The sequence below is a fragment of the Saccopteryx leptura genome, chromosome 1 (genome assembly GCF_036850995.1).
Source record: "Saccopteryx leptura isolate mSacLep1 chromosome 1, mSacLep1_pri_phased_curated, whole genome shotgun sequence".
Taxonomy (NCBI): Eukaryota; Metazoa; Chordata; class Mammalia; order Chiroptera; family Emballonuridae; genus Saccopteryx; species Saccopteryx leptura.
The window spans coordinates 234,089,088-234,107,199 of record NC_089503.1 but is presented as its reverse complement, the minus strand read 5'-3'; the positions used below and the strand labels follow the sequence as shown (position 1 = coordinate 234,107,199).

General features: G+C 42.7%; 1 protein-coding gene across 4 annotated transcripts in view; it reads left to right on the top strand.

Annotated features, from left to right (window-relative positions):
- Positions 1-18,112, top strand: part of MFAP3L (microfibril associated protein 3 like) — a 47,000-nt gene that overhangs the window by 14,487 nt on the left and 14,401 nt on the right. Inside the window, exons 1-2 of one of the 4 annotated variants that reach the window (XM_066387892.1) lie at positions 11,874-12,006; positions 12,918-13,047. Coding sequence is in view for 2 of the 4 variants with exons in the window: in XM_066387889.1 (XP_066243986.1) it covers positions 11,703-12,012 (310 nt within the window). In the remaining 2 variants the exon portion in view is untranslated. Of the gene's footprint in view, positions 1-11,571; positions 12,080-12,917; positions 13,048-18,112 lie in introns of those variants that run through there. The other 3 variants (XM_066387890.1, XM_066387889.1, XM_066387891.1) reach the window with 3 other exon arrangements.

Below are 18,112 nucleotides of genomic sequence, written 5' to 3'. Positions count from 1 at the left end.
CCCCGGCCACAGGGAGACCTGTAGGAGGTCCTCTTCACAGTGGCTGGCAGCTGGAACACAGGATGTACTCCTATTGTTACTCTCTCTCTTAGTTAGGCACTTATTAATAGTCTCCTTCACACTCAATAATGAGTTAAATAGCTTCACCATGAGTGGTCCCAACACAAAATAACCAACCTTGATAAGATTGTTTCTATGAAGAACAGCTCTCCCAGTTCCAGACAAGTAAACTGTATTTGGCCAGTTGGGAAGCCATCTGTGTATAATGAAATGGGAGAATTGAGAAAGGCATTTTCACTATCTAGGCCTTAAGGGTATACAAAGCATGCCAGAATCCACAAGAAAATGTAAACTCACAGTTGCTTCAGGCCATGAGTCAGATATAGGAGAGAATGCTAAGAATATTCTCTCATTTATAGACCAGGGAGTTCTGCAGGCTGCATGGAGAATGCGTTTGCTTCCTCCATCCGGGCAGACCGCTGGCCCACCTGGACTTGCAGACAGGCAGCGAGGGGCCAGCACCTTAGTACCACAGCCCCCTGTTGCACGGGCTTCTCTGGCCGTCTTTCCAGGCCAGAGGAGGGTGCGGACTCGTTGCGGTGCACCAGCTTCCAGGTATCCATCAACTCCTGTCTGGCTTCACTCTGGACATAGGCATTCATGTACTAAATACCTCAGATCTTCTCAGGAAATGGGCTTGCGATGAAATTAACACAAGAAGAAATGAAAGTTTGTAGAAGTAGTGCCATAGGTTAGCAGGTAACAGAAATTAATTGGACTATAAGGAAAATTGTAATCTCTGTGTATGTATGTGTGAGTGTGTATACACACACACACACACACACACACACACACACACACACTCCAACTGAATTGAGAGAATGTTTTGAAAGGACATCTTTTTTAAAGGGTCTGGGGAAATGCTGGAAAAACTATCTAGTGGTAGAAACTGGCAGAGCAAGACAGAAACAGCTAGAGATGCTCCTGAACCAGCTCGAATCCAACTGTAGAATCTGATCATGATGGTATCAAAGGTTAAAGAAAAATGCCAAGATAGCCCGCTAACCCACTTCTCAGCATCATAATGTGTTTGGGGGATTGGCTTGGGCAACAGATAGGCACCATCCACCCGTGCATCTGTCCATTTGTATTCAGTTCCCAGGTTTGGTGTATTCCCCGGACCATCAGATTTCTGAGGAAACAACTCTCTGATCAACTAAGGATTTACACTAATTGGGCCCAAAAATAAGCAAAGGAAAAAAAAAAAAACACTCATGGACACAACAGTGTGGTGATTACAAGAGGAAAAGAGTAGGGGGAGGTAGAAGAGAGTAAAGGGGAGATAATTGGTGATGGAGGAGACTTGACTTGGGGTGGTGAACACAGTACAATAAGCAGATGATGTGTTACAGAATTGCACACCTGAAACCTATGTAATTTTATTAGCTGGTATCACCCCAGTAAACTCAAAAAGGTAAGAATCCAAAAAAATACACACTAAAACATCAATAAACTCTTCTAAAAGATATACCTGTGATTAAAATAGCCCTCATTGCATGTCTCAACTGCTAGAACAACTTAAATATTGCCTACATGGCAAGAGATTTTAATGTGATATCAGACCCAGCCTGGGCACGAGCTGTTGATCCTGGCTGTAAGCCACTAAACGGTGTGACTCTGGGTCTTCGCTTCTGTTCCCCGGGCCTTCCTTTCTAATGTAGAAAGAAGCACCTCTGTGAAGAGACATCCAGCTTTTTCCAGATCTAAAATTCTAGTTCTGTAAACAGGTATCTATGATAGACCTGTTTTGATCTTGTGTAATGATAATCATTTTATCTGAGGAGGAAGCCTTGAATATCATATTCTCTTTCTCCTTTAAAAAGTGATGCTATTTCTGAGAGCTTTATTTTATATCATTCTAACTTTTAATCAGAAAAACATACCACATGGAAAAAAACATATTGGAGAGCCAAGAATGGTTTTCTAACTTATTTTGCACCATCAAAAACTAAGTACTACAAAGATGATATCTGGGCCTGTCATTCATTTTTAGGTTTGAAAAACGACTCAAAACAGACCTGTTTTTAAAAAGTATGTTCCATTTGTGTATCAAAAAAATAATAACAGCATAAAATTCTTTACATGATTTCACGTCAATGTAGTTGATAGAGCAGAATGAGACCTTTTGTTCTAGCTCTTTCTAAATTATTCAGTGAGCCTAAAAGAGCTCGTCTGGTGGTCATTCACAACAGTCCAGCAAGTCAGGGTATATACATTTTATTCTGCCCATTAAGTTGTTGGAAACCATCCTAATATCGCAGTTAAACAAAGAGTGTCTCAAGAATGCCATGAGGTCACCTTCCCTTAACCTAGGGGTCCCCAAACTTTTTACACAGGGGGCCAGTTCACTGTCCCTCAAGACTGTTGGAGGGCCAGACTATAAAAAAAAACTATGAACACTGCACACTGCATATATCTTATTTTAAAGTAAAAAAACAAAACGGGACAAATACAATATTTAAAATAAAGAATAAGTAAATTTTTTTTTTTTTTTTTTTTTGCATTTTTCTGAAGCTGGAAACAGGGAGAGACAGTCAGACAGACTCCCGCATGCGCCCGACCGAGATCCACCCGGCACGCCCACCATGGGGCGACGCTCTGCCCACCAGGGGGCGATGCTCTGCCCATCCTGGGCGTCACCATGTTGCGACCAGAGCCACTCTAGTGCCTGAGGCAGAGGCCACAGAGCCATCCCCAGCGCCCGGGCCATCTTTGCTCCAATGGAGCCTTGGCTGCGGGAGGGGAAGAGAGAGAGAGAGAGAGGAAGGCGTGGAGGAGGGGTGGAGAAGCAAATGGGCGCTTCTCCTGTGTGCCCTGGCCGGGAATCGAACCCGGGTCCTCCGCACGTTAGGCCGACGCTCTACCGCAAGAATAAGTAAATTTAAATCAACAAACTGACTAGTATTTCAATGGAAACTATGGGCCTGCTTTTGGCTAATGAGATGGTCAATGTCCGGTTCCATATTTGTCACTGCTAGCTGTAACAAGTGATATGACGCGCTTCCGGAGCCGGGACGCGTGCATCCCGCGTCACCGGAAGTAGTACTGTACGTGAGCGACGCTGCTACATACAGTACTCCAGGAGCACAGGATATGGATGCTGACCACCAATGAAAGAGGTGCCCCTTCCAGAAGTGTGGCGGGGGCCAGATAAATGACCTCAGGGGGCCGCATGTGGCCCACGGGCCGTAGTTTGGGGACCCCTGCCTTAACCCTTTGAGTAGTGAGTTTTTTTCAGAAAATGAAATTAGTTCCAGTTCCAGTTTTATTATCTTAAAATCATGTTTGTTTGATAACCAATTTATGGAAACAAGAAGAACGTACATTTGTCTTTTTTTTTAATTTGCCTCACACAGTTTTAAATAAAAATTTTGAACAATCAGACTCTGCTTGGTCAGACGGCACGAGGACGGACATGAAGGTTCGTACTACTCAAAGGGTTAATCTCTTCTTGCTCCTAGGGAGGGACTACTTTCATAAGACAAGTCCTAATTCTTCCCATGATATGCCTCCTGCCATATAGCTCTCAATCTGTGACAGCTCATGCATTTAAGAGTCACTGCTGCTGCTTGTCATCACGGTACCTTCCATTAGCTGGGGGATCTCAGAGAGAGAGAGAGAGGAGCGGAGAGCGTGAAGCTGGGAGGCGAGGTGAGTGGACCAGGCAGGAGCCACGAGGGGCTCCGTTTGGCCACTGCCAGCAGACAGGCCCTCATCCGAGCACAGCAGCGAGTGTGCCATGCTGCCCAAGGGAGTTGTTAGCTGAAATTCATGTATCTGTGTGGATTCTGCTGGCAGTGCCAGGCATTGGTTCTTGACACGAGACACACGTTCTCTGAGAGAGCCGTGGGATCGCCGTCGGCCGTCTGGCTTGGGAGGGCTGCTGTTACTTTAACCTGCTCTGGCGTCAGTCCGTCCTTCAGTCCTGTACGTTCTCACTGCCGTGTCTCTCTTGGGTCTGCCTTCCTCTTTCCTGCCCACTGCTTTTAGTTCAGGCCCTGCTTTCTCCCCTTCCCGGATGTTGTAATGGGCTGCTTAGCCCTCCCTACACCGTCAGCCACATTATGAGCAAGGTGATCTTTCTGAGCACAAAACTGGCCGTGCCACTACCTCCTTTCGAAACCTGTGGGTGCGCCGGTACTTGGTGTTTCGTCCCGTGCCCCCGTCCACCCCCTCCCTCTGCACTCCCCTGGCGGTGCCCAGTTACGTACATTTCCCCAGTCGTGCCACGTTCTCTCTAAGCATCATTTTTTTTAATACGCTCTTCTTCCTTTTGGGTTAGCTTCTCTTCCCTAGCCTACTTGGTGAACCCCTTCATAATTAAACTAAATGGTTACTTTCTTCTAGAAAGTTCTTCCTGGACCCTAGACCACTTGGATTTTCTCTCCTGTGCCGTGATGGAAACTTGGCACCTCTCTGATGAGGCCGTTATCACACTTTTATGACTGTTGTACTTTTCTCTCTTCCCCTCCTCAATTCTTGGATGACTATGCCTTACCTTTGTGCTCCTCACCCCCGGCACTGGGAAGTTTCTTTGTTAATGTGTATTGATTTGGATAGAATTGATCTGTCTGGATGCTCAAAAAGTAAAAATGATGCTTTTCCATATTTTCTTGTAATGATCATATTTGCCACCTAAGTCAGGAATTACATTTGTGTGGTTAGAGGCATCAAGATTCTCTGCACAGGCCCTGGCCAGTTGGCTCAGTGGTAGAGTATGGGCCCAGCGTGTGCAAGTCCTGGGTTCGATTTCCAATCAGGGCACACAGGAGAAGCAACCATCTGCTTCTCCACACCTCCCCTCTTGTTTCTCTCTCTCTCTCTCTCACTTCCCTCCTGCAGCCATGGCTTGAATGGTTCAAGTTAGTTCACCACAGGTCCTAAAGTTGGCTCAATGGCCTGGCCTCAGGCACTAAAATAGGTCAGTTGCTGAGCATCAGAGCTATGGCCCAGATGGGCAGAGCATCACCTGGTAGGGGCCTGCCAGGTGGATCTCTATAGGGGTGCATGCAGAAGTCTGTCTCTGTCTCCCCATCTCTCACTTTAAAAAAAAGAATCTCTGCACAAATTGATTCTTGAACATGGCTAGGAGAGAATCTCTTTCTGTAAGATGACTTCGGGCACTGAGATCACACTTTGCTGATCCAGCACTGAAGTGATTTGATTCTAGACTGCGGTCACCACTCTAGGAGCGTTCTTCTCCTGTGCATTTCTTGGCCTTTGACTTTGGGTCCCCACAGTCCACATTCAACATCATCTTAACTACCTCAAAACTCAAGATATGTTCATCTTGAAAGAATGGGCTAGTGAAAATGTTGGTAAATTTTTCTTAAAAATTACAAAAGGAAATCATTCAAAATGCTTTTTATAAAAATAAACTGGTGTGTATATTTTTCATCATTTATGATTCATGGGAAAGGAAGTTGCAGAAATACTTCTGTAACTAAAATGGTCTCTGCCAGCTACCAGTTTTGAGAAGTTAGCATTTATGATATAATAAGTAAGTTAGTGCCTCTCTCTATTTCACATGAAGTTGGGATTTCCCCTCCTGTTCATGAGTAGAACCCTAGCAGGAATGTCTTAAACTAAAAGGCAGCCTTGTGGTTGTGGCGTCGTTTATGTATGGTAACTCTCAGTCGATGAGATGTTGTGACAAAATCCAGTTGTGTAACTACAAAATTACCCATCCCAGTTGATGGGAAAATGCCAGCATGAACACTGCCAAGAGAAAACAATAATGTATATTCATTTAGTTCAAAACACCCTTGAACAGCAGGCTCTTTCCTCCCAACTCCAGAAATACATGATCAATGTTTTATTACCAGTGAAGCAAACCAAAAAAAGTAAGACTCAACAAAACATATTATTAAACATTTTTAGATAAAATACAATTGTTATGAGGGAAGGAAGGGATAAAGCTAAAGAAAGGACATTTGATGCTTGCTAAATATTCTCTCTTTTGTTTTACTTAGAGCAATGTTCTGTAAAAGTTTTGCCAAAGGCCATGAGCAAACACGTGAAGCTTAACAATTTGTCCATTGTTGCTTCTGTTAAACCCTTGTTTTGGAAGCTGTGGCCTTTGTTCCTGCATTCTGAAGGACTCCATTTTTAAGCTGCTGGGTTATAGTACTTGTAGTTTATTCTGCAGTGGTTAAAATGTCTTTCACGATGTTACACAATCTTATTAACTGAACTTTTCATAATGCGGTCTGTGAAACCTGACAAGCTGAACAAAGTTCATTTGAGGAGTATTTCCCCAATGTCCAAAGTGACATGATGTCTTTGTGTTCCTCCGGTAACTCGCTGTGACTTGTACTCATCAACAGTTGCCATCAGATTCCACATGGAGTGTGGCCTCTCACAGCGAGGGCAGGAGCGTGCCTGTGGCCACCCAGTATTGAGGAAATTCTAAGTCAAGGAACTATCCTTGTAATGGAGATGACTCCTCAGGACAGAGCTGAGTCAGCAAGTGCAAGCCCGTGTTCCAGGGCAGGAGTATCCGAAGTTTGATGCCAGCTGCCAGTGCCATGCAGATTAGAAGGCCTCTGAGCTATGGGATTCGCGAGAAGGGGAAGGTGGAATTGGGAATGGATGCTGGGTAAGGGTCACCCAGACCAGCCGGCGCTCCTTCAACCTACCCGCCTCAAAGGTTCTACCACCTGCAGAACATACTGAGCCCTCTCTCCCTCTCCCTCCCTTCCTCCCTCCCTGTTAGACTGTAAGTGGCCATAGCCTATAACTGAGCTTTGTAGGACCCAGAACCCCTCCCCCAAACCTCTGGCAATGTGCCTAGCACATAATAAATACCTAAAAAAAAATAACATGAACTGAAAAGGGTATGGTGTGAGATATAGTGGAGTCTTACTAAAAATGATTCATTTATTACTGGTAATTTAATGCTTGATTTTCAAAAATGAATGTTCACAGTAGAGTTGTAGAATAAAAGTGCTTTGATACAAACAACCTATAAATTACACAGTATGTTTTCTATATCCTAGTCATTTTTCAAAATGAGAAAGGATGAGAAAGAATGGGGGTAGGGAAAAAGGAGTTTGCAAACGCACATTCCTGCATGGGGGTGAAAACCTTTCTACATCTCAAGGTCTCTAAGGGGGTAGATGCAGCTTCTGAACAGTTACTATGTTTCTAGCCCAGAGCTCCTACTGATATTATTAAAATACACTAGAACAGCAAGGAAGTACCGGCTTCTCTTGATTCTTGCTAGCACAATGTGTCTGAAAGTAGAACACCAGTGTGGCTGGCCTTAGTTTGCAAATGGCTCTTGAGCTATGCATTGTAAAACTCCGTTATCTTTGCATGTGTTGCATTCTCCTTAACTGTGAAAAAAAATGCTACAGTATATTTACTACACGTATTTATTAGACCTATCCGCTACCTTTGTCTTGTCTCTCATTCTCTCCCAAGGTGTTTAGTTGGGCCTTGGCTCTGACTTGGGCACCAGAGAGTCCCAGATGACTGACCCCAGCTACTGCCCACTGCAGCCTCTGCCTAGCAGGGCAACTCATGCATTTTCAGGTTTGAGTCCCCACTAAAGGACCCAGTGCGAAAATCAAATTTGTAATTATTTCTGGTGGTAGGATGACAGTCAATAATGTATTAAACAAAACCCAAAACAAGGTGTGTCTTTTAAATTATACTATTTGAAGGATAACATAAAAATCAACTTGAGAAGCATAATTTCAATAAAGGGTGCTTCATACACTATGTTGATAATTCTTGTTTATTGAGCTGAGCAGTATGTAAATGCTTAATGTATATTTGGTCATGGATCATTATAATTGTCCTGCACTTAGTAAGTACTTGGCCAGAAAAAAACAGCCAGTAGCGGTAGTCAGATCCAGAATCCTGACCTGGTCTATTTAAATCCTGAGGCCATGCGCTTAACAATCATCTGTATTGAATAGATCACATTTACAACTTCCCTGTTAAAAGGACACCACACGTTTGGCCAAGTAAAGAGAAACATTTACAAAGTCATAGCAGGGTATCTGTCATGCCCTTGGAGCCTGTGCTATCTGCCTTGGCCACATGATTCCTGAGGGTGGAGTAATGTGCTGGCCTTCCTGGGGCAGGAAGGCACTCTAATCTAGGGGGGAGTGTGGAAGTCTATGACACTAAGAAACTCTTGTCTTTCCCAATGAATTAATCTATGGTCTGAAGCTACTTATCACTCCCTCTTCCACCAACCTCTTCAGTTTTATTGTCTGCAGGATTGGAACAATAATTTCTGCCTTTGGAGAGAGATTTTCTCATTCAGCAATTCACTGAGCTTCGAAAGTGTCAGGGACAACTTCAGACCCTGCAGATACCAGGGTAAATGAGGCAGACAGTATGGTCAGTGCGGTACTGGAATAAGGATAGACATAATCAATAGTGGAACAGAATAAGGAATTTAGAAATAGACTTAAGTTTTTTTGGCAAGAAAGCAAAATAACCCGTTGTAGGAAGGATAGTCTTTTTTCAAACGGTGCTGAAACAAGTGGATATTTAGGGAGAAGGGAATGAACTTCAATCCATACCTCATGCCATACACAAAAATAATGGGAATGGATCACTATAAAAACTACAAGTAGGAAGGAACACGAGGGACCTTTTGGTAGTGATAGAGATGTCCTACATCTTATTTATCATGGTAGTTACATGGGTATGTAGATTGTCAAAACCCATTAAGATGTATATCCAAAATGGGTATACATTTATTATTGGTAAATTATATTACAGGAGAGTTGATTTTAAAAAATAAATTATATTCTTTGGAAGATTTCAATGAATGTTAGATGAAACCCAAACTCCTTACTCTTGTCCTGCAGTACCCTAGGTGATCTGGGCCTACCTGTCTGACCCAGCTTGTCACCTCTGATGTTCCTCCTTCCTGGAAGCTCTTCTCCCAGCTTTAGGTGTGGCTGATTCCTAAAGCACCCAGATCAGGGGCTGCCTCCTCAGTGAAGCTCTCCAGATTGCCTAACCCATCACTTGAGTGCATCACAGAGTGTTTTTCAAACCACGCATCAGTAATTAAAATTCTTATTTACATGGTATTTATTGTCTGCTTTTCGCCATGAGAATATAATCTCCACATAGCAGGAAAAATCTGTCTTCTCTACTCTGATATCTCTAAGACTAGAATAGTATCTGCCTAAAGTAGGTGTTCACTACTTATTTTTTGAGTGAATAAAAAGGGTAAGGAATTCAGATTCTGTAATTAGTGCAGAAACATTGAAGGTTGCTAAGTAAAGAATGGCACCATATGATTTTGCTGTAGAATGGTTATAGGAATTGGACTGGGGACTTGGCAAAGATTGAAGGCAGGTCCTGTAGAAGGCGCCCACCCTTTTCTGGTGAGATGATAGGGAGGCCTGAACTAAGGCTCTCTCAGAGGAGACGGAAAGGATGGAACAATCCCGGCAGCATTTAAGAGGTAGAATCAACAGCATGTAATTACTGACGTTTGGAGGGTGTGTGGGCACCAGTCAAGTTGAGGATTAATATCCATGCATACCTGGGTAGATGGTGCTGCCTTGATCTGAAATAAGGAACCCAAGAAATGTAGCATGTTTCACAGATGAGTTTGGTCTGGGAATGTTCATTTTGAGTTACATTCAGCACATTCTGGCAGAGCTGTCCAACAGACAGTAATATAAATCTGAAACCTAGAAATGTGTCAGGAATGAGAACATGGATTTGAGAGTTACTAGGTTGGAGGTGGTAGTAAAGGCGTAGGAACGGAACTTGAGGAAGAGCTGTGGGTAAAAAGAGGAGGGCCCGTGGTGAGGATCTAGGGGTTCGCTAACTTTCAAGGACTGGGAAGACGATGAACCAGTAAAAAATACTGAGAGAAGTTAGGAGGAGCAGTGTGGAGCCATAGAGTGAGTTTTAAAAGACAGTGGGAATTCATGCCAACAAGTCATAGTAGGAGAAGGGTGTTTTTTGAGAACGGTAGGAACCGCACTGGGCTAAGGTGCTTGATTTGAAAACTGAAGCTCTCCAAGCATTGTGAAAAGCAGATGCCAAACCAACCAAACCCCAGTAACCAGACTGCCAAATGTCATCAAAGAGCTGGCTAGGGTTTGAGATAGTTTCTTTAATCTGGCCATAACATGGCTGTACAGTTCTCTCCAGTAGAGCTCCAGCCTCCTGAGTGTAGGAGCCAGGACAGGTGATTAGTCTCATCACCATGATATGCTGGCAGAGTCACGGGGGCAGAGAACAGTGAATGAGGATATGAGGGGTTGGGTCTAGACTGAGATAGAATTAGAGGGTGGGGAGGGAAATAGAGACTGAGAAAAATAGGAAGTCCAGTGATAGCAGTAGCAGTAAGAGATCTGGAGGAAAGTAGGGTGCAATTAAAGACAGTTATTTAGGCCTGACCAGGTGGTGGCGTAGTGGATAGAGTGTTGCCTAGGATGTGGAGGACCCAGGTTCGAAACCCTGAGGTTGCCAGGTTGAGCGCGGACTCAACTGGATTGCGCAAGACTCACCAGCTGGAGCCCAAGGTCACTGGCTTGAGCAAGGGGTCATTCAGTCTGCTGTAGCCCTCCGGTCAAGGCATGTATGAGAAAGCAATCAATGAACAACTAAGGTGCCGCAATGAAGAATTGATGCTGCTCATCTCTCTCACTTCCTGTCTGTCCCTATCTATCCCTCTCTCTGTCTCTGTCACACACAAAAAAAAAAAAGAAAAAAAGTTATTTAGAACTTTAGAATCACTTTAGAATCTAGAATTTGGGCACATAAAGGTCTAGAGTGTGGCCTTACAATTAGTGTGTGAAACAGAAGATAGAGATATAGGTGAAGGTTAGATCTTTGAACATGGAAGTACACCCACCCATGTCACTGCATACATACTGACGTTCACCCAGCACCTGGGAGGCAGATAAAGAAACAAGAGAATCCAGTGAGTGATCAGGAGTCAACAGATGACAGTTACATGAAACAGAGAGGTGGAGGGCATGAAGCTCAAAAGAGCAGGGGCAGTTGCATGGAAGCGAAAGAGTGTTCTGGAAACTGTTGTGGGGACTTAGGAGAATGCCAGACTGATTCTGGTGGAGCCCTTCCCCAGGCTGGCAGAGCTGTGGCCACCGGAACAGGAAGGTGTTCTCACTGGAAGAAAACTGGTTCAGGTACACCCCAGGAGAGCAGTCAGGTCAGCCACAGTGAAGAAAGGGGGTGGGGCGGAGAGACCTTGTCATGCTAAATAAAAGAAGCCTGAAGCAGTTTTAGGACTATTTGAAGTAATGTGATAAATTGAACATAAGAAATATATATTTGTTCCTACTGATAGCTATATGTTTCAATAAGAAAAAAATAACAAAATTATTTGTTATGATTTCTGTGGAAAATGTAACAACATTTGGAACATCGGAATTTGTGTGTTGTCTAAAAGTTATGTAGATTTGTATTTTAGCTGGGTTTATAACATTTTATAAATACTAATATTGTTGAAGTATGGATGCTAATATGTATGTATGTATGGTTTGTTTGTTTTACCAGGTTCTTAATCAAGAACCAACTCTATGGATCCAGGACAGGTTGGTCCCATGGCCTGCTCTGAACAGCCTGCTGTCCGGTAGACGATTCCATTGGCAAACTGTCTCTGTTGCCTTACAGAGCAAGCAAAGAAGATGGATCGATTGAAGAGCTATCTGCCTGTGTGCTTTCTACCTTCTGTGCCCTTTTTAATCCTAGTATCCACTCTAGCGACTGCAAAGAGTGTGACTAACAGCACTTTAAATGGCACTGACGTGGTCTTGGGCTTCATGCCCGTAATCATTGCCAGAACTGACCATATCATCGTCAAGGAAGGGAATAGTGCCTTGATTAATTGTAGTGTTAATGGCATCCCTGATCCACAGTTCAAGTGGTATAATTCTATTGGCAAGCTGCTGAAGGAAGAGGAGGAGGAGAAGGAGAAGGAGAAGGAGAGAGGTGGAGGTAGGCTTTCAAGTTGTATCAAATGTCATAAAATACAAACCCGGACTATGGAACCAGCACCTTGAATGTGAGTTGTTCTTATTCAGGTCATTTAAAGATTTCATTTGGTCTTCTTTTTGAGGCAAGAGAATGAAATATATATCCTTAAGGATTCAGAATAGTAATTAATTCATTTTTTTTTCATTCTTTGACTCAGAAGACAAAGGGCTAACATTAGAGTCTTTTAAAAGGCCTCTTGGCATTTTATAATTTCATGAATACAAAATTTTATAGGGATGAAGGTAAAATAGATTTTCCCTATGTATATATTCCATTTATAAGGGAGTTTTATATTGTTTCATGGAACTGGCTCAAATAAATAATATAGCAGTTGATTGTTAAATGTCAGTTTAATCCATGAACTATGGATTTAGTGACCACATTTCTTAAGAGAAGTCTCTGTGCAAGTTCTCAACCACCAAATAGAGATCATTCTGTGTTCCTGGGGACCTGGCTGAAGTTTCTAGACTGTCTGTTGCAGCTGAGGCCCCGAGGACGAAAGAATGCAATGGCAAGAAGTACAAGGTGTTAACAGGGGGATACTTGGTTTGTAATAAATGACTTCCTGACCGAAAAGTATGAATCACCTACCTAAGCACCGAGCTTACTTCAGCCAGAGAAAGGATTGATTGAGTCATTGGGAATCAGTACATTACTATTTTTAAATGTGAGCAATAATTGTCTGAAAACCCAAACCTGATCCCATTGACCTGAAGAAATTACCATGCTCTCCCAAGTATTTACTGTGAAGTCAGGTAGGGGGTCGGGAGCCTGGAAGTAAAGAGACCATTGTTCTGAAGTAGCAGCTTACTAGTTTCTGTCACCCTTTCATTCACATTGTCCTTCCCGTCCCACAATCCTTTAAGCCATGAACTGTCTGCTCCAAGAGAACCTACATTTTTAACCTCTTTCCCTCGTGTTACCTTCACTGCTCTGAAAAAGAATAGAGGCTAATGCCTTACGCCTCCTTAGGAGCTGAGTGAACGGAGTTTTCTTGTAAGTACACACTTCCTATTCACAGCTGTGCTCCTGACGGTTCGGGTGGCGGGTAGTCTGAGTCCCGGGGACTGGGGTTTCAGCGTCATGCTCTAACTTCCATTGCTTTCTTTTGGTCAGGCATTTGAGGATATGCACAGCATAAAAAAGCTTTTTCCCCTTAATGAAAATATATATTAGGCATCATACATATGTTTGTCTGTTTGACCTTGAAAAGTGAAATAGTTTCCCTACTGGGGGCCACACAATTTTTAAATTAGAAGGAATCTTCGGATAATGTAATCCAAATCCCTCTTTTAACTCGAATTCTCCCAAGGTCCTGATGTCATTAGGTGGTTATAACTAGAACCTTCACTACTGACAGTGGAAAGATGAGATACCACCACCCCCAGCCCATATCTGGTTTACCATTCCTCCCAGACTACAAGGCAAAAGGAAGCGACATCACACTTGTGAAGAGGGGCATAACCATAGTAACACATATACACTGAGGTCTCTGTAATTCATCAGGGCTTTCTGCAGGGCTCGACCAGGTCAAGGAATATCCCGGTGACTGGAGTGAGGGAAGCAAGGGCTCAAACCTGAGTCTGGCTTTCTCATGGACCTTGGAGCAAAGGTTATCCCTGGGTTTTAAAGAGTTGGGGTTGAGACACTGAATCCCTAAGTCCTAGAAAGGAAGAAAACTGTGCGATCAACCTGGTATTGGGACTGGAATCTTTTTTTTTTTTTTTTTGTATTTTTCTGAAGTGAGAAGCAAGGAGACAGAGAAACTCTTATATGTGCCCGACCAGGATCCACCCAGCAAGCCCACCAGGAGGTGATGCTCTGCCCATCTGGGGCATTGCTCCATTGTAACTGGAGCCATTCTAGCACCTGAGGCAGAGGCCATAGAGCCATCCTCAGCACGTGGGCCAACTTTGCTTCAGTGGAGCCTTGGCTGGGGGAGGGGAAGAGAGAGACAAAGAGGAAGGAGAGGGGGAAGGGTGGAGAAGCAGATGGGCACTTCTCCTGTGTGCCCTGGCTGGGAACTGAACCCAGGACTTCCACATACCAGGCCGACACTTTACCACTGTGCCAACCGGCCAGAGCCTGGGACTTGAATCTTAGTTGCAACATCTTGAGTGCTGTCCTGAAGTAGTACCTTACTGCTTTAAAGAGATCATGTGATGTTATAATTGAAAAGGTCCTTGTAAGTGTTGACTCAGCCCTGGCAAGCCAACTCTGTACCTTGTCTTCATCATCTGTGAACTCAATGAAAGCTACATTTAGCTCAATATTCTTCTGTTTTGTGGGTGCTCAGGTGGCCTATAGAAGGAGCCTGTCAGTGACCCCCAAACCATGGTAGTCAGTGGAAGGCCTTTGGCACAGAGAAGTAACTGCTCTATCCGAACTCAGCACTGTCGTCATGTGTGTAGCCAGTGGCCTTGCTGATAAATCTTATAAGGAAGATGTACTTTGGGGTTTTTTTTGTGTGTGTGTGTTTTTTAATAAAGAACTTGTAATACTAGTACTTGATGTTCTAGCTCAGCTTTCACAATTACAGTGCATAATAATAGTAATTTCAGAACATAACACACACAGGGCAGTATAAAAACACTGAATCTAAAAACCAAGCAAAACATAGGAAATAGTAGAAACAGCATGTTTCATGATAAAATATCAGAATTTTAGTCCTTGAATGACCTATTAGAGGACCCGTAATCTTTAACCCTTCACTTATAATGAAAAAAAATGTCCATATTTTAACATGGGCATAGATTTTAGTTTTCAGGCTGTTAGGCTAGAAGTTTAAATGGAGCAGTGTTTCATTTATAACTCAACAAAGAGTTGATTGAATATAGAATGAAAAACGATGCTAATATCCTGGAACATTGCCTAGATACAGTAGACTACTGTTAAAACCAAACGAACTAATGTAATTTTGATTAACAACCACTATCACTGATTAAGCCCCTGTACAGCAAATGTTACATGCATTATTTCAAATCCTTACAATAAGCATGATGGTTCAGTATTATTAATCCTCATGTGTACAGATGAGGAACCAGGTGAGTGGAGAGGAAATTACACAAGCAGAGTGCGGCCAAGCTGGTATTGACTCTCCCTCTGTGCCCAACCAGCATCCGCTCGTCCTTCAGGTCTCGGTAGATGAGAAATGTGTCTAGTCCAGACTGAGTGAATAGTGAAGCCCTCCTGGATGGAAAAGGCATTGTAACCACCAGCACCACAGTTCGGCAGCGTTAGGAGGCATGCTCTCACATGTGCATAGACAGAAATCTCTGCGGAGTCACCTGGCAAGTTGCTCCGGGAGCACACAGCCATGTGCTTTGTGATTAGCCGGGGAAAGAACAATTTCATTTCTTGTTGATGCTGAAAGAGTGAGATAGCTGCTCTGCATGCCAGTCCTAGAGAGAACGGGCTGTTTCCTGCCATTGGCGGGGGCATAGCTGTTCTGCTTTTCTTCCTGGTGCTTGTCACTTCAGTTCTGCACGATCAGGAGGCACCAATGTGTACTCTATTTCTGGAGGAAGACTTTTCTTTTTGATCTTTCACCAAAGGACGTGTTTGGGTTTGGGGTGACGCACCAACCATGTTACAAAAATAACTCAGAATTCAGATAACGTGAATATCCACAAATGGCCACGCAATGTGCTGGTTTCAGTTTTCCTTTCGTTAGAGGTGAGAAAAAATGCGTAGTTGTTAGAAAGTATTATAAAATAGTCCGAGTTATTTCAGGTACAAATTACCCAGTGCATTTTTGCTGTTGCTTCTTTCCCTGACTTGAAACGACTTAAATGAATGTTAGCACCTTTATCAGTTGATTAAAAAAAAACAAAAAAACAAGCATTTCAAGAAAGTCAGCTAGTCTAGCTAGGCCTTTGCAAACCTGTCTGACTTGTTAACAATTTGATTCAAAATCTTCCTTAAAGTTAGGCTTTAGACCTTTCTGTGGATTTGTTTTCCTTACTCTTATAGTGTTCTGTCACCAAAACTAATTAAGAATTATCTTTGAAAATAAACATACGCAGGGTAAGCTGGGCTGGACTACAGAGGCCACCGTTGTCTACCACTCTGGCTTTGTGGCATTCATCATTACGCATTTTGCATTTAGTTTATATCGCTGTTTTGTTTTTATCTCTCTGCTCTTCACACGTTTGAATAGACTGTGAATTGCCTTTTAACTGCTTCGAAAAAGGATGTCAACAAGCTGTGCCAGCCAAGGTTTAGGACTGCAATGTATCACCTGCCTACTTACTGTACTATATAGAAGGAGGTCAGTTCCCACAGCATTACTGGTGAATTGTCCTTGGCTTCTAAGATCAGCATGAAGTAGTGTGTTAACTAACGAAAATAGTATACTGAATTCCTCTTTTAGTACATTAAATATTTGAGATTTTTAAAATCAAAAAGGCATCCATCGAAACATACAGAATTATGAATATATTATTGGAAATTCCGAAGCAGTGTGTGATGGTGTTTCTTTGAGCAAGTTGCTTTACTTTTCTGAGTCACAGTTTTCCTATCTATAACATAGAGATAATTCTTTTTACTACCACACGAGGTTGTGAGACTCAAACACTGGTGTATTAAATGCTTAGTATAGTGCCTGGAACATACCAAACTATCACTACATGGCAACCGCTGTTATTGGCAATATTGTCCTATATCATCACAATCATAGATTGTAAGCACCTAAATTTTCTGTTTCATAATACAGTGTGTTTTGTAAAAAAAAAAAAAAAAGAAAAAAAAGGCAGTCATTTTCTAGGTAATTTCTTATTCTCCACCTTAATTTCTGAACTTTTTAAATAAAAATTAAACACACAAAAATTTTATATCCCTTAAATGTTATTTGAAATTTCAAAATAATGTGACTGCCATGATAGCAAGTTTGGAGTCCTCTCTCCATCAGAGCCTTCCCCTTTCCTAACAGTTACTTTTGTGTGCACGGGGCCCATTGTCATCCAATGCTTTTGTCTCTGAAAAAGCAGTTTATGTGGAAATTGCAAAGTGTATTATCCACGGGTAATAATACACTTTGTAATAAACTTTACATTTACCTAACGCAGTGTTTGCAGGGATGCTGTCAAACTTTCTACAATGCACAGGATAAACCCCTACAAAGAATTATCCAGTGCAAAATGTCAGTGGTACCCAAGTTGAGAAAGCCTGGTCTAACCCAAAGAATCTACCTAAAGAATCATTGCAAAGTGGATCCTGATGTCAGTTGTTTGAACCCATAATGTATTTTGCCATTAAAGTGGTTTACTTTGTGGTACTTTGAATCATTTTCCAAATTGAGTCACAGGAAGGGCCAAGTTGGTAGCAAACCACCACTTATATAGCACTTCTTTAAATGAGTTCTGCTCCATTTGGGATGTGAGCCCAGACTGCTTTAGTCTTAGTCATGAAAAGACCCTTCTAGATCCTTCTCAGATAAGGATGACAGCTGAGATCCCCAAAATGTAATCTTTTTCTATGAATCTAGTGTAGGGTGCTCTTGTCTTGGAAGACCACCTACAGGAACTGTCAGAAAAGACTCTTGCTAGTCTGTAATGAATTACATGCTTGGCACATTTATAAATAAATTTTTTAAAATAAATTAAATTTTTAAAAATTCAGATCACCAGATCAAATTAGCTGGAGCATCATATATTTCCTTTACCGGGAAATGAAAATATAGGTTCTTTTCAGCTATTACTCATCCCTTTAAGCAGAACAGAAGTGCAGGCTCTGAACAGCACAGTCTTTCCACCCCCATCTTCCTGAGCTGAAAGCTGAGCTAAGCCTGTGTTAGCCCGGCCACCCTGGCTCCGTGGGACATAGGGACTCACTTGTTAGAGCTGCTTTCGTAGTACTTTGAAGAGGTGCCTGGAGAGAGAGGGCACAAGAGCCCTTATGGCTCGCAGTGTTTATAACCTGACTCTCTGCAGTGGCTTTAAGGAGCCGTCCTGTGACAGGTGCAGCCGTGCAGCACTAAATCTGTTCTCAATTCTGTTTTGTAAGAAGGCATGGACCCTTTCTCTTCAGTAGCCTGTTTCACAGTGGAAAAATAAGGGCCACA